Source organism: Centroberyx affinis, unplaced genomic scaffold (genome assembly GCF_046629955.1).
Source record: "Centroberyx affinis isolate AG114_WGS23_722 - 3 ecotype Tasmania unplaced genomic scaffold, CSIRO-AGI_Caff_v1 ptg005018l_1, whole genome shotgun sequence".
Classification (NCBI taxonomy): Eukaryota; Metazoa; Chordata; class Actinopteri; order Beryciformes; family Berycidae; genus Centroberyx; species Centroberyx affinis.
The window spans coordinates 70,719-93,517 of record NW_027282472.1 but is presented as its reverse complement, the minus strand read 5'-3'; the positions used below and the strand labels follow the sequence as shown (position 1 = coordinate 93,517).

Genomic DNA, 22,799 nt, shown 5'->3' with positions numbered 1-22,799 from the left:
AAGTCATGGCAAGTCAATATGACCCGATTATGGACCTCCTCCTCCTGCTATGACTACACTGCAAGATAGACAGAAGCATTGCCTTCTCTTTCTTTTAGCCACATTAGCTTAGCATCTTTGCGAGGCAATTTAGACAGTCATGCTGTTTGTGGGGGTAGAAGGCTTGGCGCCGCGCCCCGGAGGCGGAGCGGGTTTTGCCTCCATCCTCCATCTGAGAGTCTTAGCGTGGCGCGCCGTCCAGGGCAGAGGAGGACGGGGTGCCGGGGGTGGATGAGCGGGGGGTGGCGGCGGGCGGAGTGGCGGCCGGACTCCCGGCCCCACTGCTGGGGGTGCAGGCGGAGGAGCTGACGGGGGCGGGGGTCTCGGGCCCCGGGCCGCCCCCCTGCTGCTGGCTGGCCTGCTGCTGCTGCTGGGCCTGCAGGGTCTGGCCGCAGACATGGTGGTGCTTCTCCCAGTCCTTGTGCTGGCAGAAGGAGCCGCAGTAGCGCGCCGTGTTGCAGCCGCTGCATGTCTCACTGGCCTTGCGGCCGCAGTTCCAGCAACTCTGCATGGACAGAGAGAGAAAGTTGCTTAATGCCAAAAATAATATAGAGAATTCACAATCAAGCAGACAGTAGATGGGCCAGTCAATTAATTTATATTTGTCAGTCAACAAATTTTATTATCTATATTTGATTAATTTCAATATGTGATTTAACTATATTAAGCAACCCAGATTGTTATTTTTGCCTCTGTGCAAACAAAAAAATGTAAATCAAATTTTTGTTGAATAATTGCAAAAACGCACTTCAAAAGGAGAACTAACAAACGCAGCGTGAAGATTACCATCAGATATCACTGCAGCAGATTGCACATAACTGAACAAGGCTCTGCATTTACACTTGAGCATAAAACAAACCACAGACAGATCAAAAACCCATCTCGTGTTACACTCAGGGCATCTTATATATCTTGGAAACCGCAGGGAGAGCAGCTATGACAGGGCGGCTGCAGATCCACGGGAAACAGGAGAACAAGGTTACAAACAGCTTCTGAAAATTCTCCTTTGGGGCGCTTCTCTCGCTCATAAACATCACTCCCGCAATTAATGTCAGATGTGAGCCACATTTCCCTCACTTAACTGATTAAACGTCAAGGTCTCCAATGGTGATTAGCAAATGAAAGCTCCTTGCCTTATTTCCTCTTAGCTGAATTAGTAACACCTTTCTAAACATGGTAGCTACTCTGTGGGAAAAGTGAGGGAGGAAGAAAGAGAGAGAGATAGATGCTTGATTGACCTTGCTTTGCTCTCTTTTTCCCTTTCTCCCGCTGTCTCCTGACGCCAAAATAACTTCCATTTGCATGATCCCTTTAAAAGCTGTGAATAATCATCCATCTCTTTGATATTTGAAAGGTACAATGATTTGCTGTTACTAATAGGATAATCAGATAAGACAGGCCCTTCTTTGTAGGGAAAGATCACATCATCTGTGTCGTTTGGGAGTCACAAGATCAGTTGGCACTTGCTAGCAGCACAAGTACAGTCAAAGTGATACCAATACCAAAATAACTGCCAAACGACTAGGCTGAATATTACACAAAAGAATATTGGGAATAGATGATGACTTGTCTCGTTGTCTGAAAGACTGAGATGATGGCGTGTGTGTGTGTGTGTGTGTGTGTGTGTGTGTGTGTGTGTGTCCCTACCTCGCTGGAGTCCTCCTGTTGGTTGATTACAGAGAGAGCGTCCTCGGCCGCCTGCCGCTTGGCCTCGGCCACTGTGCGCTCCATCTTGGCCCGCTCGCTGCTGATCATCTCGTGGGCCTTGCGCTCGGCCTCTGACACGGCCTTCTGCAGCTCGGACATGGCCTGCCGCTTCACCTCGTTCACCGCCTCTTCTGGAAAGAGCGGGGAGACAGAGGATGTCAAGGAGCCAGTAACTAGGATCTACAGTGTAGCATATCATCCTGTCTTATGGAAACCTTTTAAGAACTCATATGTTATTCCTTTGGTCTAGGACAGTACAATTGATATTTGTGAGTTTTTATACCCCAAATGAGCTTTATTCTATTGTAGTGTGGTCAGTTCTAAAATGTACCTTTATCCCCAGATAATCATGCTGGGTCATCTATTACTATCTTTCCCCATTCATTCTCTTTGGAGCAGCTCCAGACTTCACACCTTTTGAGACTTGCTCATGTTAGCAAATATTTATTGGACTGTCCTCAACCATAGAATTGAAAATGTCATTTCTTAAATAGAGTGGTGATTCACTTCAATGTTTACATTTATGTGCTGAGTAAGTGTCGTAACCCTGGAGTATGTGAAACCCATCCAAATCCTATTGTATAGTTTCAAGAATGTATGGTTGTCAATCTAAAAATAATAGCATTTTTCTTAATACCAGAAAAAGAACCTGGAAATGCAAAGTTTCATTCGACAGCAGCGGTATCTAGGACTGCGCTTCCCAAAAGACTCATGGTAAAAGCTGCTTCACCTAATAAATCTCTGGCACATCTGCGAGACAGAGACTGTGATAAAACTGATGCTTGACTGTCAATCACTTTTATGAGAAGAAACGAAATCTGAGAAAAGAAATACTTTGTAGTTCTGGAGAAGACATGAGACTTGTTTCACAAGGGAGACAAAGAACTACTTCGGCTATGAATGCTTTTGGAAGGAAGCCCTTATTCCTAGATCAGCGCTCAGCATATAGCAGGTTCATACTAGGCTACACCAAATTTAAGATTCTAAATATAGGATACTGGGTAGCATTTGCATATGCCTCATCAATTGCCTTACTTGATTTATTCAGGCATTCAGGAAGTAATATTTATCAACCAAGAGCTAAATCTACTGTAATTATCAGCTTTGCATACCCCCACCTAATTAGTACATTCTTATGACAGGGACTGTGGCATGTTTAATTGGTTTGATCTACTAAAGGATGGATGCGCGATGTTCTAAGTTGACACGCATGGCTAATTGAAAAAAAAATACACTGAAATGATGATTTCTGTCTTTTATAAAGACGAATAAACGATATAAACATTACATTTTTTGGTTCTGAATTTGACAAATAACTTCCACACAGCAGCATGAGGCAGTTAATCCCAGGTAATCACTTAGAAAATGTGCTTTTGAGCTGGAGAAATGTGTTATTTTAAACTTGTTTTGTGCATTGAATAACCTTGCCGCGCGGGTGTTAAGCGGTGGAATTCCAACTGAACGTCAAAGCAAAGGGAGGGCTTTTTGTTTGCTCCCATCAAGCCTGTAACTTGACTAATTGTGTATGCAAATCAGGCAATTTATATTTAAATTATGCATTTCCATTGTGATCCCAGAGGCCCATGCGGCGAAGGGAAGTGGGAAACCGGTAGGACACCGTGCAAGGTGCTTGAATATTTATCACCAACTGTAAACATTTTGCCCATTTCAAACAGATGTATTCACCGCCGCACTCCATTGTGTTAAAAATCCTATTTTGCAATCCTCCCTGGGTCACATTTAAATCAGTCTCTCCTCAGCTAGAAAAATATGCGACTGAAGTGAAAAGGATACTGAAAAAAAACGGATACTAAAAAATTAAAGAACGCAGAGAGAATGAGAAATAGCCAGCACCATTTATCCCAGAGACAAAAGGGAAATACACCGTTATGTCTCACCAATATGCTTCACTGTAATTCTATTTCATTGCTACTCTTGTATTACAAACATAAAAATCTATGTTTTCAATACCAGGCAAAATGAGTGCTAGTTTGACGACAGAGACATTTTCTCTCCATTGTGATTGAGCCAAATTGTTAAACCAGGGTGGTTTTGTCTTTAACCTACTGTGCTGCCTGAAGTCATGGAAATTGCCCTGGTGCCGTGTGATATATGCCTTGTGCATGGAATTGTGATTACACACCAAATGCTTCAGATGGAAGATCGATCTAAGCTGGGGAGGGGAGGAGAGTAGTGGAGAGCTGGCAGAGTCCCGATGGTGATACTCAATTCAATTTAAATGCATATTACTTGTTCTGAGTATCTCACACATCATGCTTGGTCAAGCAAGGGGATAATTTCTTTTCTCCAAGGGGTTTAAAAAGCAGATATACTGTATCACTGACTGTGAATACAAAGTGGATTCCTCAAGCATTGAACCCACTCTGGAAAATTCTTTCGGTTTCTCAGCATAGTGATAATGATTATTCCAGCTGCGCTCACAAGTTGAAAGAATGCTATTTTTGTGTATGCTACAAAAATCTATTTTAATGACAGCTACTGAAAACTATTACATCAACAAATTAGTTTCAATATTCAATCTTAGCTATTTTTACAAACTCGTTTCTACAACCCTACTACAGGTTCTTTAAATGGAATAACTACAATTTTGTTATCGCTAAGGGCATTACAAAACAGCCAAAAGCAAAAAGACATCTTAAGCCTCGCTACCGTACTTTTAATAGCATAACCACTGGACTAACTGTAAAAGCTACTTATGTCCCTTGTTCGGCCAGAGCAGTAAAATAATTTTACGATCTGACATCATATTTGGAATGTGTGGAGCGGGGTGGCTTGGTGAAACTCTATCTTTTAACTTCCTACTGTATCAAATACAAATGGTTTTCCAAGAGCGGCTTGACACATTAATCCAAGTCTACCAGGGGAAGAGGCTGCAGACAGCAGGCGACGTTGGGATGAGGGGGGAGAACGGAGTTTAAAGCAGCTTCTCTCATCCACATCCAGCCCTGAGTCATCTGGGTGAAAAAAGATGGCCTTGATTTCTACACAGCAAAAGGGATGTAAAAAAAACTGTGTGTGTGTGTGTGTGTGTGTGCGTGTGTGTTTGTGTGGCGATGACAGGCATGGAAGTGCTGCTCACCAGCTTTCTTCCAGATCTCTTCGGGGACGTAGCCAGAAGACACAGGCCGGTGCAGCAGCTCCCTGTGAATTTCTGTACAGACACAAACACACAGGCAAGACGGTCAGACATCACCCAGTTACAAATATTATGCATGACACCGTGCGGTAGATTGTAGCACCAATCAGCATGTTTTTACAACTTGGTAGATTGGTCTCTGTGATGTTTCTTGAAAAGGATCGAGGCATGAAGTAAAATAATTTGAACAAATTACATGGATAGTTAGGATGGATGGATAGATTGTTTTTGTTTAATGGTTATTGTTATGGCATTTGTGCTTTAGTTGAGAGAGACAGGAAAGGGGGAGAAGAGGAGGGGATGACACGCGGCATGGGTCCCAGGCCGGATTTGAACGAGGACATTGCGGCTACATGGTACGCGCCTCCCACCACTGAGCCACCAGGACGCCCAAATGGATGCAATTACAATACAATACTGTTTAACAAATAAAATGTTTAACCCACAAAGAAATGGAGGTCCCAGTGGAGGAATTAAGACCAATTGCCCCCCCCCCCAAAAAAAAGACAGTTTGAAATTGATACATGTTCCATCACAGTGCATTTACTAACTTAAACGAAGCTCACTTTTCGATATCTGTGAGAGTCACCATACATCTGCCACTGTATCTGACTGGAACATGGCTTAAAGCAGTCTACAGTGTGTGTGTGGTATCCTACCTGGTGTTGCGTTGTCCTGCGCTGCGGGGCTCTGCTGTCGCGACTGCCCACTGGCGGCGCCCTTCTTCAGCTCCTCGGCGTCGCTGTATCGCCGGATCCAGTAGTTGAGCTCCTCGCGGTCGGCCTCCTGGCACCGCCGCAGCACTGTCAGCGAGCGCCTCGTCTTCTCCACCATGTCCATGATGCAGTTCAGCAGCTGGGGGCAGACGGGAGGGGACAAGGCGCTGAGTTCACACATAGACGCTGATAGGTTGATTGATACTCAACAAGGTGGTGGTGGTGTGTGTGTGTGTGTGTGTGTGTGTGTGTGTTTGGGGGGGGGGGTTAATTAAAAGGACACTTTCAATTTTTTATTTTAACAAGGATGATGGCATCCATTCTCATCCTCCTAAAAATGCCAAATCCACCCATTCATATGGACTCAAAATTTATAAAAAGCTAGGAATGAGCACACATGCAACAATTATTGAATATTTACTGTTTGTTATATTGCAGGCACATTCACGTAAAAACACATGCACATGCACACATACGCACGCACGCACACACCCACACACAATCATTCTGTACAGTTACTAAACAGGAATTTTCTTTCGACAGCTGATATATAAAAAAGGCTTATATAGTGTAGTAATATATAATATAATATAATATAATATAATATAATATAATATAATATAATATAATATAATATAATATAATATAATATATGGCTGAAATGAGAACTTTGAAAATCCCTGTTACTCACAGAGACAGAACTGTAGGGTATAGTAATAAAAAAATGTTATTACTTTTCTTACATGGTCAAGGTGCTTCCACTCCTCTGCCCATTCTCTGTCTGTCAGCCTGTGGTCAATCACTTCCTCCTGCCTGGTGCCTGTATGCATACCTGAGAGAGAGAGAGAGAGAGAGAGAGAGAGAGAGAGAGGGGGGGGGAATGGAGTTGATAGATAGTAGATAGATGGATAGATAGATCAAAACAGAGAGACAAAGGTCAAGTCAGTATCACACAGAGCATCAGCGTAACATTACTCCATCACTCCCTTACTCTCCTTTCTGTCTATCCCTCATTTGCTCCCTGGTTGACACTCTCTCTCCATTCATTTCTTTCTTTCCCCTCCTCCCTCAGTCCCTCTCTTCTTTGCTCTCTCTCTCTCTCTCTCTCTCTCTCTCTCTCCATTTCTCTCTCCCAGCCCGAGGGCAGGGCTCAAGTGACAGAGCTTCTGGTCCAATAAACATCCATCACAAGGCGAGACATGGTAAATGTCTCTCCTATATTTAGAACAGAGCCAAAGTCGTCATTACGGCTTCATCAAGGCTCGGTCTGCCCAGAAAAATGTCTCTAATGCGTTGACACTGTGCCCAAGTCTGCCTCCGCTGTGTGCTCACACGTCTTCAAGGGACTTGCCGTTAGTCAACAGGTCCCGGTGACCTTTGGCTTGAGCTTCTTGAGGCAGCAGGGCGGCCTAGTGGTTAGAGAGATGCTGACGTGTCCTTGAGCAAGACACTGAATCCCTTATTAAAATGAGTTTGTCTGTTATTTGTTATGGTCTCGGTGGTATGATGACAAACAGTCAAAGGGATGATGTCAGAATGATGTAACTGATGTAACAACCTTTACTTTTGTATATAAAATCCTCTGTGTGTTTCTCCTCGTTTTGTATATAGTAAAAAAAACTATGACAGTATGCCATGAACTGGGAAACTGGGGTTTTGGGTGTGAGTCTCTGTAGTGACACTGCATCTTCACTCACTATCCCCATGTACACTACCAGTCAAAAGTTTTTCCTATTTTTCACATTTTATAATAATAGTAAAGACATCAAAACTATGAAATAACACAAATGGAATTATGCAGTGACCAAAAAAGTGTTAAACAAATCAAAACTATCTTTTATTTTAGATTCTTTTGCCTTGATGGAAAGGCAAAGGCTTTGGAAAGAAATGCATACATAAGCATCAACTTCAGTATTTATATTCGTCTAAAAAACAAATTTCAAGCATTTAAGCATACGCCTTTAGATCAAAATGGCTTTAAGATAATGAAAAACATAGTACATTCAATCAGGTGCGTCCAAACTTTTCACTGGAAGTGTATATTGTAAAAAACTATGACAGTATGTGTCTCTGTAACGGCACTGCATCTTCACTCACTATCACACACACACTCATACACACATATCCTCACCGATGGGCCTGGCCCTCTCCCGGATCTCACGGTGGTTGGAGGTGGGGTGTCTGTATGTGTCGCGGTAATGATGGGCGATGGCCATGTCGTCCAGCCTGTAGTGCTGCGGAGGGGGCGGGCCGGGGTGGGGCAGGCCGTTGGGCTGGTAGGAGAGCCCATTGGACGGACTGAAGCGCTGGGCGGGGCTTATGGTGCAGGGCCGCTTGCTGGGGTGCACGTCCGGGTGCAGGGTGCCGTCTCGCTCGAAGCCGTTCTCTTTGGTTCTGGGTGGAGAGACAGAGAGAGAAATTAGGTTTGATTTTGTAATTCATCTTCACTGGAAAAATCATTTAGTCTAGTGCTGAATCTTAATGTCTTTCTTTCTTAGAGAAAATCAGGCAGTGGGCTGAGATAATTTCATTTGTTTCCAATGTATTTTCTTCAATCAAGTGTGTGTGATTGAGTGATCTGGCTTATTTCTGCCTTGTCTCTCAATATATTGTCACTTGTTTGTATAAAATTCCCGAAACAAGTGAAACTTCATTGGGAACAAGTGGAATTATGTCACCGTATTGGCAGAATTTTCCACTCATTTTAATAAAATGTATATTTTAAGACGGAATATGACACCAAATATGACTGAACTGAGACCAAATGACTTGTTAAGATGGATCTTTTTTGCAGTGTTGGTTTAACCAGACATGATAACCATGAGCACATCCTTGTTCACAGTGACAGCCTGGCAAAGAACAAAAGACCTCTGGAGGCACAGTGGGTGGATGAGGAGAAAAGAAGAGAGAAGAGGAAAGGAGAGGAGAGCGAACGGGGATCAGAGGAGAGGAGAGGACGATGGCAATACTAAGGTTCCTTGCATAGATCTATTCCATAATGATGCATTTTGTTTTGCAAGTGTTATATGAATTACATTTCTGCTTTATCGGACAGTAAAAATGGAGGATAGGAAACATGGGACTCAGATGACATGACAGGTGGAAAGCTAGACGTAAAACACAACATCACAACTGCATGGCATGGCCCTTAACCCACTGATATGCAGTGTATGTCCTTCAAAGCTTTTCTACACTGTTCTACTCTAGTGCTGCAGTAAAAAATTCTACTTGACCTGCTAACAGACAAAGGAAGGCTATTTTTTCCTGGAATCACATTGAGATTATTTTAGCCAAAGCATGTCCATTCATACATATGCACACTTACAAACTAAAGCTTGAATGTGTGTGTGAGCTTACACAAATTACACACACTCACACGCAAACACACACACACACACACACACATAGACATACGAGTAGCTTCCAGGGGATCAGGTGGATTTTTGTTAGCCTGCTTCTGAAGATTAATGTGGCCAGGTGTGTTTGCGTGTGTGCATGCCTGTGCTTGTGTGCCTGTATGTGTGTGCGTGTAAGTGTGTGTGTGTTCTGAGCTTTGTCAGTCCACAGTTAAATCATTCCAACCTCCCCCCACTATCTGCAATCCTCCTGTTTCCTCTTCCTCTCTCTGTCTCCCTCTCTCTCTCCTCTTCCTCCCCATCTCTCTCTCTGATGAACAGATTGAACTTCTTAATGAGCTGTTTTTATGGGCTCCTAATGCTCATCCACGGCTCTCCATATGCTCTTTCCCTCCATCCGTCCGTCCCTCCCTGCCTCCCTTGGCTCATCCATCCATTCTTCTTTCCCCACCAACCACACTGTTATCTCCCCAGCCTTCCTGCTGCAACAATGTTCGCATCTACAGGCGCAAGAGCACACGCATGCACATGCACACACAGTCGCACACGCATTAATGTACGCACACACACACTCTACCTACTGTATTAGATGAATACATGGGCAATTTACATGCGTATGCGTGCGTTGCCCTCACACAGACACACACACACACACACACTCCCTGTATCTGCAAGTGTTCACATAATGCATGTGCTCACACTGTTCCTATAGTAATCTGATTAAACCAATCTATATGGCTGAACAGCATATATAATAAATTATGATAATGAGCAACATTCATATTTGCTGCTCACAGAAAAACATGATCTATATAATATATTTTCTTATGTGCATATTGTACACCGTACAAAAAGGCATTCCTAACACAATTCGCGCAGACCGCGGTATTAATCAGGACGCATTGACGGTGCATTGTAGTCTGTAATTAAGGATTCCCACTCAAATTCCAATATTCCGACACAAGGCTCCAATAAGCGGGAATGCAGAGCAGAGGTAAGCAGAAACGAGAGGTGCTTAGCCAGCCGTATTGGTGCTGGAGCCTCATCTGTATGTGTTATCAGCCCATCTCCCTAGGCTCACACACACACACACACACTCTCACACACACACACACACACACACACACACACAGAGGTGTATCACGCTGGATAGAGATTCACGTTTACACACGCGCGCACATTCACACAAACAGAACGCACATTTTCTCACTGAATACAGATGCCTACTTACTTTCTCTTTCTCTCACTGTATTCTCTCTCTCTCTCTCTCACACACACACACACACACACACACACACCTTTTCCCCTAAGCTCACTCCCCCACGCACCAGACTGCCTGCAAATATGCAGGTATTACAGAAAAAGTCAGCCTATCCAACCGTTGGGGGAAAAGAGAGGTGAGAATTATTAATATCACGTTCGGCTTTTTTGTCCCTCAGCAAATATAAAAAGTACATTTTCCTCTCCCCTGCCTGTATTAAAAATTTTAGCCCCCCAGGAATTACTCTTTATTTCAAAGGACCACGCACACGGTGTACCCATAGCACGGGCACGGACAAAGCACAGACACCCACACACACACACAGGCACACACAAACACTCGTGCGCACACACTTCCTCTTTCTAAGAAGTTCTGTGTTTTGCGTTTCTGCTCTTTTGGGAGCCAGGCTGTTGCAGAGAGGAGGTAGGTTGGTTGGTAGGTTTTCACAGTGCTGTGTGTTCCTGGATGGCACGTCTCACTGCTTGTCCATTAGAGCAGGGAACATTGAGTCATTACCGGAGTCTGTGACAACAAATGGATGTAATGATTTGGCTGGGGTGGGGGGTTGAGCCACAGACAGAGAGACAGACACACATGAACACACGCAAACACGCTCAAACACGTACACACGCACACACATGCTTACACACCCAGTCAAGCATAGATGTAAACGCTCCCACATGTAACAAAAACACACACACAGACAGGATTCATACACATACAAACACAGCCACACTTTTTCATGAAGCCACAAGCGCCTCCCTTCTCTTCCTTCACTCAGTTCTGGCCCATTAGGAGCGGGGAGCCGGGAGCCGAGGCGTCCAGCGGAGCACGTCACGAGGCCCGGCGGCGCGCTGACAGACACTTCCCATACATACATTAACACTTCTCCCCATCGCCTTACATTGCCTGGGCTTGTGGAGCAGTTTATGGGTTCAGGAGGGATGTAGGCAGACTCGAAGGGATTTACGCATGTGAGAAAATAATCGAGTGAAAAGCTCCTGTTATCAGGACAAACCTGACGGGATGAGGTTCATTATGAAGCATGCAACATCCTCATTCAAAGGCACCCATCTGCCACAGATAGACAGAAATATAGACATTGTTCGCTCCAAAAACCCAAATTAAACCTGCAATAAGTGATAACAGACCTTATAACCAATTCTGAAACAAATGTGTGCTATGTGGAGATTTCATTGAGACATAATGATATAAACCAACATCCATACACACAGGCCAAATGTGTTGCTGTTTTCACCAATTTTTGAAAGCTTGTTGTCAAATTCCGCCCTGCAACGAAGCTCCTCCCTCCCTCTTCACTTGTCATTGTTGGAAATGTAACCTTCAGCGAGAGAAAGGTCTGTCAAAGCGAGACTGGTAACTGGTGAGACTTCTCAGCAGGTACGTTTAGCTTAGCCATTAGCCTTTATGCACGGTGCTTTGTTAGTTTTGTCCTTGCTAGGCCTCCGTAGTGCAGTGACTTTGCTGTGCTTTATTTACAAATGTGTTGCGGCTTCTGTCACCCTCTAGTGGTCAGAAAATTTCGCTTATTGCAGTTTTAAGATCCGCTCACTACTAAACTCCTAATTCCAAATCCATCCCAAACCCATTCCCACTCCCTCACCTGTCTGGTGTCCTTCTCTTGCCGTTCTCGTTGACGTCCAGCAGAAGTTCGGATGAGTCCACCGGGGAGGTGGTGCTGGTGTCCAGGAGCAGCTGCTCATGCTGGGCCAGGTATTGGGCCGGGTTCTGCTTGGCCAGCCTGGCGCAGTGGAGCAGCTCCCTCTGAAGGAGCGGCAGGTTGGCCTGCAGAGCAATTTAGACAACGTTAAGCTTTTAGACTGATGATGAGCTTTGTTATGTGCTGAAAAGAGAAGTGAGAATTGTTAATATCACGTTTGGCTTTTTATGTCCCTCGACAAATATAAAAAGTAGAATTTATACTCCCTTGTCTGTATTAAAATTGTTATCCCCACCCAGACACAAAGGACCAACTGCACAAGCTCACACGCACACACACAACACACACACACACACACACACACACACACTCTTCCTCTTTCTCTGTTTTCTTTTTCTGCTCATTTGGGACCGAGTGACATTTTGTCTGATGCTGAAGATGAGCTTTTTATATTAAATTAAATGTCTTGATCAGATCTCTCTTTTAGTGAAAACATAATGCTGATGAAACTGCATAAAACAAAATGTCAAGGATTTGATGAACTTCAATAAGAAGCATGTAAGTATTTCTGCTCTTCTGTAAGATAGTCAAAGTCTACTAACACTCTTCCATAGAAGAAGAAATATCAGAGGAAATATGCAACTGAAATATAAAAATTACATTTATGGGTTTGTGCGTCTTATACGAACATGAACAAAATATAGAGCAGCTGCCTCCCTCTGATGTTTTATATCATAACAAACATATATATATATATATATATATAAAGATATATAACTAACTGATATGCAGGCAGAACATCCACTCAACATTAAACCGTCATGAGAGATACAGTATATCTCATAACATATAACAGAAACTGAAAATATAAATGACCCTTCAGCACATCTAAAGAAATAATCCAAAACCATAAACTTTGATGTTCCTTTTATGACATTAGAACCAAAGTTTCTCTCTCTTTGCATTCCCAAAACATCAGTCTGAGGCAACAAGAAATCCATTTCTGCAGTGTCATTCTCTCATTACCTCTGAACCTCCACCACTTCCCTTGACCCATGGTGCATTAGCCCCCCCAGAGTGCCTCTCTAGCTTACACAGAACAACCTGGACACCTTGAAGTTGAGTTTTTTTTTTTTTTTTATTTAAAGAAATTGCAGCTATTTTCTCTCTCTTTGACATAACGAGGCGGTCTGCTTTCTTGTGCGGAGTTAGAAGGTCATGCAGGTATGTGAGGAGGGACTTCAAAGACATCTGATGGGATGTATTTTGAGGCAAGAGGATGAAAGTGTTGCGTCAGTCAGGTTCAGAGTGAGAGTGGGGGCTATTTTTGGAGTGCATCGCAAGAGCCTTTGGAGGGGCCATCTTTGTCAGTTTTAGGCCTCTTAATCTTTGTTTTGTCCTCAGCAACTTAATCTCTCTTGCTTTATTTTTTTCTTTCCTTATTTCTTTCGCTCTTATAATCTTTCTCGTTCTTTCATTATCCTTCTAAAATGAATTCTCTCTTTGTTTCTCTCTTCTCTCCTCCTTTCTTTCTCCATGCTTAGCTCTGTTATTTACTCCCTTATCCTTCCTTTCCCCCCGTCCCATTATTCTTCTCATTTGCTTCTCTCTCTTCAACCATCCCCTGTCAATTTCGTCTTTGCCCTCCTGCATAAAGGTATATTATACATAAAACACAACCTTGTTTACTGGTATTTATGTTTCATACTCACTCATACGCTAATATCCCTCCCCAGTAATTGGCTGCAGTGAGAGAAATGCCAAGCACTGGCCTTCGCTTTACCTGCCCGAGTTAATGGTCCGTTAATAGTTTATGATCGTAATTACCCTCTGAAAAAAGAGCGTAAAATAGATTGCTTTGACCCTCGTGAACTCGTCTTTCATTAATTGGAGGTCATCCTAATTGCCCGAGACGTGGGATGCATTAAGAAAAAGACTGAGTCAAGAAATATGTAGCACTGAAGAGACTAGATCATTTTTCACTTGATGAAGTATGGTGATTTGCTTCTGTTTAGTTACTGTAACATCTGCACTTGCATAGAAGGAGAATTTTACTTAATGTTCAGCGGCTTCAGCTAAAATCAGCCCGGGATGATTTATTGTGAAAATACTGAATGTGTCGTTTTGTCAAACTGTGCCAAAAAACCTATTCAGAATATGCCGTGTTCAGGTTGTGCTGCACTTCATCAATGTAACAGCTGTAGGAGGAGAAGCTAGGTGACTTGGTTTTGCATCTCTACATTGTCCTCCAATCTCATTTATTCCATAACACGTCTCTCCTCTCTCTTTGGCTAAATGTGTGTTTATTTCACTGGCTCAGTCTCACAGCACTCCTCTCGCATTGCCACGACACAAGAAAAACAAAACACTTGACAGTTAAGACAAGAACAAACTTAAAAAAAAAAAGCATAACCTTGAAAACAGAGAAACATATTGTTACTTTATAAGACTGTTGTCTCGCGTGGCAGGCGTCCCGACAACGCATTACGTCACTGGCGCTGTGCGGTTTATGATTGCCTTCTTCCAGGAAATAGTCATAACCAATTCGTGGTTTGGTATTAAGAGAAGGGGAAAGGAGTTGAGTGGGATGGGGCGGGGGTTGGGGGGGTCGGCTAGGTCTAACATTAGCGTAATGAAAAACTCTGAGCCTTGACGCGCATTGTTGCAGCTGTGCTTCTGCGCACCTATAAAAGCTCCCCCACACCCCCAACTGCTCTCCGCTACCATATGGTAGCTGGCATTAAAGGCCCCGCAGAGGGAAGACACTAAAATTAGACTAGGGAGAGAGAGAGGGAGAGAAGGAGCGATGGAGAGAAAAAAAAACGAGTTGCATCTTTGATTCTGCAGCCGTCCCAGTGATACACTAACCATCTGGCAAGGAGAGGAGAGGAGAAGGAAAGGGAAGGAGGGATCATAGGATGGATGGAACGGTAGATAAACAGAGACAGGGAGGGATCGGGACAGAGCTCGAAAAATATGGAGAGAGAGAACAAATTGGGCGGTGAATGAAGAGAGGAAGAAAAAAGATGAGGAAAGCATGAGAATAAAGGAGTGATGAAGGGAAGAAGAGGGAGAGTTGGAGGATACTAAGTCCCTGTTTGTGTCTCAGCATCCCGTTAACAGCCAGTAACGGCGGTCCTAGTGGGACCAATTTCTGCTGCACACAGCCATGCAGGACCTCAGTGGCCATGACAATATTGGCTTGTGAATGTCAGTTCACACTCGCACACATCTGCACGTGTGCACGCACAAGCACACACACATACACTGGATCGTGTGATGGTACTGTGTTCAGGGAGAACCGACTGTCTTGTTTTCATAAATAACATTCACCTCATGCCTGTCAGTCAGACACAAACAGAGAGGGAGAGCGGAGTAGGGAGGGAATGGTAGATGAAAGAGGAGGTGTAGAAAAAGAGAGAGATAGGGAAGAGGGATGAGAAAAAGTATTATGAAGAGAGTGAGAAAGAGAGCAAGACGGAGTGAGAGCCAGAGAGAGATAAAAATCTTTCCAGAGGTGTGTAATAGAAACAAATGAGCTTTGTGTTAAGTGTTAGGCTTCTCCCTGCTCTCCATCTCTCAGCAAGGCACTGATATTGATCTTAGCTTCATCTGAAGCCCATAACAAGATCTAAACTACTACACAGTACATCCCTCAATCCCAACCCCAGACCCATTTGTCATCTTTGACTACCAAAACAAACCATAACAACTGGTCTCTCACCTCGAGACCATTTTAGCACACCGACTCCTGCAAACATTCAAAATGTGCACACCCGTCTGACACAAACACTCCAAATGCGCATAAATGGCCACTATTTCACCCAAGAATGCAAACAAATAAAAACTGTCATCTCTCTTCGTTCTTATCTCCCAGACTGGAATAAAGAGACGTGAGGCGAGCCATTGTGATTGAAACGAGCCGCCCGGTGACAAATGGGCTGGGGCGGGGGCAAGGCTGGATGGTGCAGGAGAGTGCTCCTTCTACCGGCATTACCGCGCTAATGGTCGAAAATGGGAAGTACTCGCCGAAAATGTGGCTAAGCGGGAAGAAAAATCGATGACAAAACAAGCCTGAGAGAAAGAGGAGGAGGAGGCTGGAAAGGAGCGTATGAAAGGGGACATTGTCCTCGGGCCAAAACCAGACTCGCTGTGCTGTACTCCGGCACGGGTTAAGCAAGTTTCTTAAAAAACAACATCTTTCCAGCTGAAATACTACAGAGAAAAAAAAACATTCTATATGTAGCTTGCTATGTGAAAAGAGGGGTCCTAAAGGAGGAGGAGAGCCTCTGCACTGAGATGACTTCTTAAATTATAGGAGAAAGAGACAGATAGAGTGAGAGAGAAATACAGAAAGCGAGAAAAAGAGAAGCAAGACAGAAACATATAGGATAGAGATGAGAAGAAAGAGATGGAAGGAGAACGACTGTAGAAATACAGAGAGAGGAGGGATAAATAACATGAACAGAAGTATGCACATCTGTGTCTGGGCCGGCTAAATGCTTTCCAGATTTGGTCGACCAGGCAGGCAGGCAGACTGGCTTTCTGTAGTAACAGTATATATATTTATATATCTACCTTCAGAAAGGGGATGACAAAAGGTCGCAGAGGGAAGTTGGTGGCTTCTTGGAGCTTGGAGTGAAATTCTTCGATGGTTAGCGTGGAATTCTGGAGGAGAGAGAGAGAGAGGGAGAGAGAGAGAGAAAGAGAGAGAGGGGGGGGGGGGGAAGGGAAAACACATGAATCCATGTGGAAGGCATTAAGTGATAATATTACTTATTGGAAGCTAAGCTATATCCTGGCCTGGAGTGAATGTTTCGGGTTCTGTAATAGGAAGCATATGGCGGGGCCACAGTGAAAGACCCACAGAAAACAAAGACACACATCTCCTCCAATTAACAAGACAAATACACATATATGAATTGGAGTCACATCATCAAAAAATATGCTGTGTGGGGCATAAATGTGTTTAATTTTCCTGTTTTTACAAACTCTTTTTGAACATGGATATGCATGTAAATTATAATGCACAAGTAAGGCTGTACTTCTGCACATGAACAACATATACACATACCCAGTAATGATAAGATATAGATATACTGTATATATACTGTATATGTAAAAAGGTTATTTTAAAAACCAATCATCGACACAATTAATCTAAACATGACCTGTTGGCCTGGCATGTCAATGTGTTTTCAAACCCACAGGGCTTGGATTAGCATCAGTCTGCTTATTTATTATCAGTACCGGTTAAAAATACATGTTTTTTATATTTCCAGCATTAAAGGGGCCAACCATGGCATAAAGCAAGATATAAAACAAGGTAATTTTTACATTGCATTCCCTAATTTATATACATGCCCATAAAATAATACATATCTTGCAGTTTTGCACAGGATCTTTAGGCATGGAGCCCCTGTAGGAACGCCTGACAAACAGGAATTTGGTTGAAATACTGCTTCCTAATAACATCACAGGGGGAAGGATTAGCATGCAGGTATTTTCCTCTTAATTACCTTTGCTTTGCATCCATCACTTGGCTACGCATTTGGATGTTCACACACTACCGGCTTTGCCGCTGTGGACTCGATGCGTACATGCATGGCATCCTTATCATTATCGAGACAGTACATGAGCCGTATCACGCTCATGCCACAGTGCTCCACGCCTGTGTTCACCTCTCTCCATCAGTGCCAAACATGTAACTGTCTGTCTGTCTCTTTTCAGACAGCAGATAAGACCACGGCTGCTGACTGAAATACATTACAGGAGCATTGAATGGGCCAGGCAGTAGACACATAGGCAGGGAGATAGTATATGTATGTATATGTGTGTGTGTTCTCTTTGGTTGGCAGACAAGGGAGGAGGTGTGTATGAGTGTGTGTTTGGGGGGGTGGGGAGGTCCAAAGTGGGTTATGCGTTTCAGTTTGTCAACCCTCCAGCTCTAAACAAAGGCAAATTTCTATCTCTCCTTCTTTGGTTGTCTGTAACTCACATTAATGGCTGACAAGACGGCACTGACACTATTTTTAATTTTTAACGTGAAGCATTCCCAAGATGCAGAGAGGAGGGGAAGAGAGAGAGGTGAGCACGCACACGAGAGAAGAATGAGCTATATAACAAGCAAAAACACAAGCAAGGAAAAAAACCCAAAACAAGCGAGACAGAGAACATAAAAAAGCAGATATTATTTTTTTCCCACTCTCTCTGCGTTATTTCCCAGACCTGAATTTTGTTACATTCAGGCTTACATCTGTTCGCCCAGATTGCGTAGGGGCTGTTCCTGACAGCTAGTGAAACCTCCTGAGTCTCCTTCTCTCCCTCTCCCCAGCACACAACTAGCTAATTAACGGTGTCACTCTTTTCAATAAGGCAGGGAGAGGGACAGAGGGAGGGAGAGAGAGAAAGAGAGAGAGAGAGAGAGAAATAGAAAGAGAGAGAGAGAGCGAGGGAGGTATACAAGCCAAAAGGACACAGGAGAGACATGTGCGTCTGCAGACGGTGAGAAAAATAAACATGGTGAAGCCAAAAGGAGGCTATGCTCTGTAATTAAAAAAATTCCTCCCTCCATCTCCTCCGCCTCCTCCTCCTCTCTGCACAGCATTCAATCACTATTTCTGTATTCCCTAGCTCGTTATGCTCAAAAATTCTCAGATCACACAGACTTGTGGTAAATCTTTATATTTTTGCATGTATTATACCAAATACTCTTGGTGATATAGCCTTGATACCATCATGCGAGCTAAGCCGAAGAAACACATCTGTGTTGTCAAATCTATGTGAGATGAATGTTTTGATTTATGCGGTCTTGATTTGTAATTTTGCAGTAAATATTGCAGAAATCTTTTGTTCAGAGCACATTTGCACAGGCTGTATACATGCTGTAATTTCAAACTTAATTCATACAACACCTATTTTGATTAATTTTTTGCCATATCACACATAGTTTTCATTCATTTTGTCTTCATCTCATTAAATTATACTGTTACTACTGACTGATGCTATTTTGCACGTCCTCTTAATGTTGTAATCTTTACCTTTTCATACTTTGATTCATACATTTTTACTTATTATGTTCTAGTGCTGCAATTCTGCTGTACCCTGTCTTGTCTTATCTTATCTTATCTTATCTTGTCTTATCTTATCTTATCTTATCTTGTCTTATCTTATCTTATCTTGTCTTATCTTATCTTATCTTGTCTTATCTTATCTTATCTTATCTTATCTATTGTGTCTTGTACTCCCTTACAAACAAGGAGCATGTGTTAGATATAGCTTGTCAGATACCTGAACATCCTCAGAAATGATAACATCACTTGAAAATAAGAAAGCCAATTATTATTTGAAATTTACTTTTACTTTATTTTATTTCATTTTATTAAGATAATATATATTTTTAGTCAACACTTATATTCCTGCCAGGTATTGTGTTGTAGGAATGGGGCAGAAGGACTGATGGATGTCAATCCAGGAGGCACAGATCTGCAAATAATTCTTTGTGTTTATTTTACACTTATGTCTGGAGTACCAGATGGGTGGTTTACCACACATAACAATACGAGTCCTAGAAAGTTTTCATAATCACAGGAAAGTATTTCAAAGTCAATTTACTATGCTTTTCTGTGATTGACAACACTATCTAAACTGTCCTGATGTGGTGAGAGAGCAACACCCATCTGGTGCTCCAAGCATGGTGAACAAATGCTAAGAATTATTCTCAAGTAGCCTACTAATTGATTCAAGTACGGCTGCTGACTTTATGCACAGTGTCGGCCTTTTTTTCATCACTTCCTGTGTGCCAGAGGATTTTTCTCAGGAAAGACCTACTCCATGAACCCTTTGAACTAAAGCTCACATAACACCACAGCTACTCACCACTAGCCCCAGCACTAGCGTGCGGACCCGCTCCCCGATTTCGGGCGAGATGTCGTTGCCAAACTGCTGTAGTGTAGTGAGGAAGCGCTTCAGCTTGCTGAGCTGCCGGGCGCCGCAGGCCGGCGGCAGCTGCTGGTTGGCCAGCGAGGACGAGGAGGAGGAGCTGGGACCGTTGCTGTAGCCATTGGGAGGAGACGGAGCACCGTTGAGTGCCGTGGGGGAGTGGCTGCTGCCGTTGGTTACTGCGTGAGACAAGGACAGAGAGAACTGCGTTATGAGAATCGAGAGCAAAATGAGCAGTGTTTACCATTTTCAAAACTCTATGTGAGTGTTTGAATGGGTGCTTGAAAATATAAACCAAAATGTCAAAGTGCTTTGGATAGATTGAAATGTTGGTGAATACCACCTTCGCAGACACACTTGAACTTTGGTTTTTAATTGGTAACCCATTCACTTTTTGCTATACACAAATCACCAAAAGTGACTATTTGTAAAAATCACTGAGTGTGCCTTTAAAAAAACAACAAAGGAAACAACATAGGTCAAATTCATGGAAAAGCTGACCACTGGTTTGGAATGATTTACATCCCTCTGCAAACATTCGCAGTCCTCAACATTTGTTTCCGATCAGCGCGGCTCCTTTGATCCTCTGCGGCATCCTCCATAAAAAACATCTTTCTGCATTTGGAGACATGCCCCCCCCCCCCCCCCCCCCCCGCTTCCACCTCCTTTCCCCCTTCCCTCTTCCCTCCTTCCCTACAGTCTAAACAAGTGGGACAGTGTGACCCCCGTCGGGCCAGAGCATGGCAGTGTGTGTGTGTGTGTGTGTGTGTGCATGTTTGTGTGTGTGTGTGTGTGTGGGGGGGGGGTTGGTGTACAAAGAGATACAAGGCGGCATAAAGCTTTCTCTCTAATGAGATTAGGTTTTGACTAGCGATCCACTCATTCCCCCTCTGGCCGCCGTCCAAAGCCGCCACTGTAAGGAGACGAGAGAGAGAGAGAAAGAGAGAGAGAGAGAGAGAGAGAGAGGAGAGACGAGATACTCCAACTACATCTGGTAACAATTACGTCGGATGGAAATCAAAGCATACTGCTTTGTTAAAACCTTCGGCATGCGTAATGAGAGAGCGGGCCTTTCTTCCCTCATCGCACGGAAGCCCCGACGTTAATTGCGGAGTCTGAACCATCCCGAGTGTTTGCAACAGAGAGAGAGAGAGAGAGAGAGAGAGAGAGAGAGGAGAGAGAGAGAGAGAGAGAGAGAGAGAGAGTAAACACCAGAGAGAGAAAGAAAGGGAGACTAAGCAATTGAGACTGAAAGAGAAAGAGAACAAAATAATGCTTCCGTTGCACAGAACTAGCTCCACTAAAGCCGACTTGAGTGCTCTGAGCGTTTTGAACCACAGGGCCTTTGATTCTTTGATTCTAGTGCTCTTCATGCAAGTGTTAAGTATGCACTTCTAAGTGAATACTAGGGTGTAATTTGCTCGTCAGAGGCTACAGTATGCACACATCATGCAAAAGCTCCCGACGCTCATAAGCGTGGGCGTTAATGGACTTGTTGGGAGAGTTGTTGGGAGCGACTGCAATTTGAAAAGGCTCAATGCAACTTGTTAAGAGAGTCTTGGGATACTGGCTATTTTGGGGTTTTACGTATGCACTGTCAATGTGTGTATGCATTTATGCATGTTTTTCCATGCATACCGGTGTGACTGTGATTGTGTATGCGCACGTGTGTCTGTTTGTCTTTATGTGTGTAGGTGTGTGTATTTTCCGTGTGTTACTCACATGTGGTGGGGGTGTAGGAGCTGTTGCGGGGTGCTCCCTGCGTGCTGGGTGGGGGCGGCATGGTGGGGGGGGTCAACCTGGACTGTGTCTTGACGTCCGCAGGTGAGTCGGGCATGGTGGAGCGCTTCCCAGTGCGGTCTGAAGGAAGACAAAGGACAAGGAGAAGAGTTGATGTTAGGATATCACATATTTCACATTTGTCTACCCGATCGAGAAGAACTGCATCAACTTGCTTGCATGCAAACAGCAGCAGGCTTTCATTTGCAAACAAAGCGTCTACGAGCTGAACTAGACAGACTAGTTGTGCAAAAAAGCAGCTCACCACATCATATGTCTGTGTGTCTTGCCACAATGACACTAATGCATATGCTCAGACTGTCAAATGAGAAATAAGAGAGAGAGAGGAGAAGCAGAGAGAGAAACACACACACACACACACACAGACGCCCTAGAGAGGAGTGTAAATCTGCAGTGAGTACGGGTGCTCATTCCACTACCATCTGTGCCATCCTGCATGCCCGCTGTACAGAATGGGACCCAGCACCCCCCTCCCCTACTAACGACTGCAGTGCTCATTACACATACCTGTGTGCACACACACACACACACACACACACACACACACGGCACACGGCACACATGCACACACATATACATATGCCACACATACACTACACACACACACACACACACACACACTATCCTAATGCTTGTATCTCTGGATACTACATTCACATCTGTTCAGGAAGGGGCCACAGCAGACAACCAACTAGTGAATGAACTAATTTGAGCTAGGAAATACACACACACACACACACACACACACGCTCTCTTTTTATTTTTAACTAGGGTCTTTTGTCCTGCCCTCTCTGATTCTTATGGCAAAAACAAACTCACACCAGAGAATAAAAACACAATGCATGCATTTACGTTACCTACCACCATTACCACCTATCATACTCACACCCCTTATAAGAAATTGCAAAGATAAATCATTTATCAAAGAGAAAACATTTTCTTTGATCAGATGCCTATTTTGACCTAATTCAATTGCTTTAGGCTCAGTTGATAACTGACGATATCGACCGTATAAGAACAACAAGACATTATCAGAGTCTTGCACCGGCACATGGGCTAAGCCTAAGCATTGTGTCGGATAAGATACACAACTGCTTTCAGCAATAGTAGTAACCAGCCTATCACAGAGTCAACAGGCAGT

General features: G+C 43.6%; 1 protein-coding gene across 1 annotated transcript; it reads right to left on the bottom strand.

Annotated features, from left to right (window-relative positions):
* Positions 1 to 220: 220 nt before the first annotated feature.
* runx1t1 (RUNX1 partner transcriptional co-repressor 1) lies at positions 221 to 21,722 on the bottom strand. Its single transcript, XM_071545677.1, has 10 exons — positions 21,581 to 21,722; positions 19,796 to 20,037; positions 16,496 to 16,585; positions 11,861 to 12,042; positions 7,751 to 8,013; positions 6,363 to 6,451; positions 5,563 to 5,758; positions 4,847 to 4,918; positions 1,687 to 1,877; positions 221 to 544 (listed from the first exon to the last, which is right to left on the bottom strand). Exons 1-10 carry the CDS (start codon positions 21,693 to 21,695, stop codon positions 221 to 223), a joined length of 1,764 nt encoding a protein of 587 aa, XP_071401778.1. The 5' UTR covers positions 21,696 to 21,722.
* Positions 21,723 to 22,799: the final 1,077 nt, after the last annotated feature.

Coding starts and splice junctions, on each gene's coding strand:
- runx1t1 (XM_071545677.1), bottom strand. CDS start 21,695: ATGCCCGACTCACCTGCGGACGTCAAGACACAGTCCAGGTTGACCCCC. Junction 5,759..6,362: donor AGTGGAAGCACCTTGACCAT/GTAAGAAAAGTA, acceptor GTCTGCCCCCAG/CTGCTGAACTGCATCATGGA. Junction 545..1,686: donor AACAGGAGGACTCCAGCGAG/GTAGGGACACAC, acceptor CTGTCCATGCAG/AGTTGCTGGAACTGCGGCCG.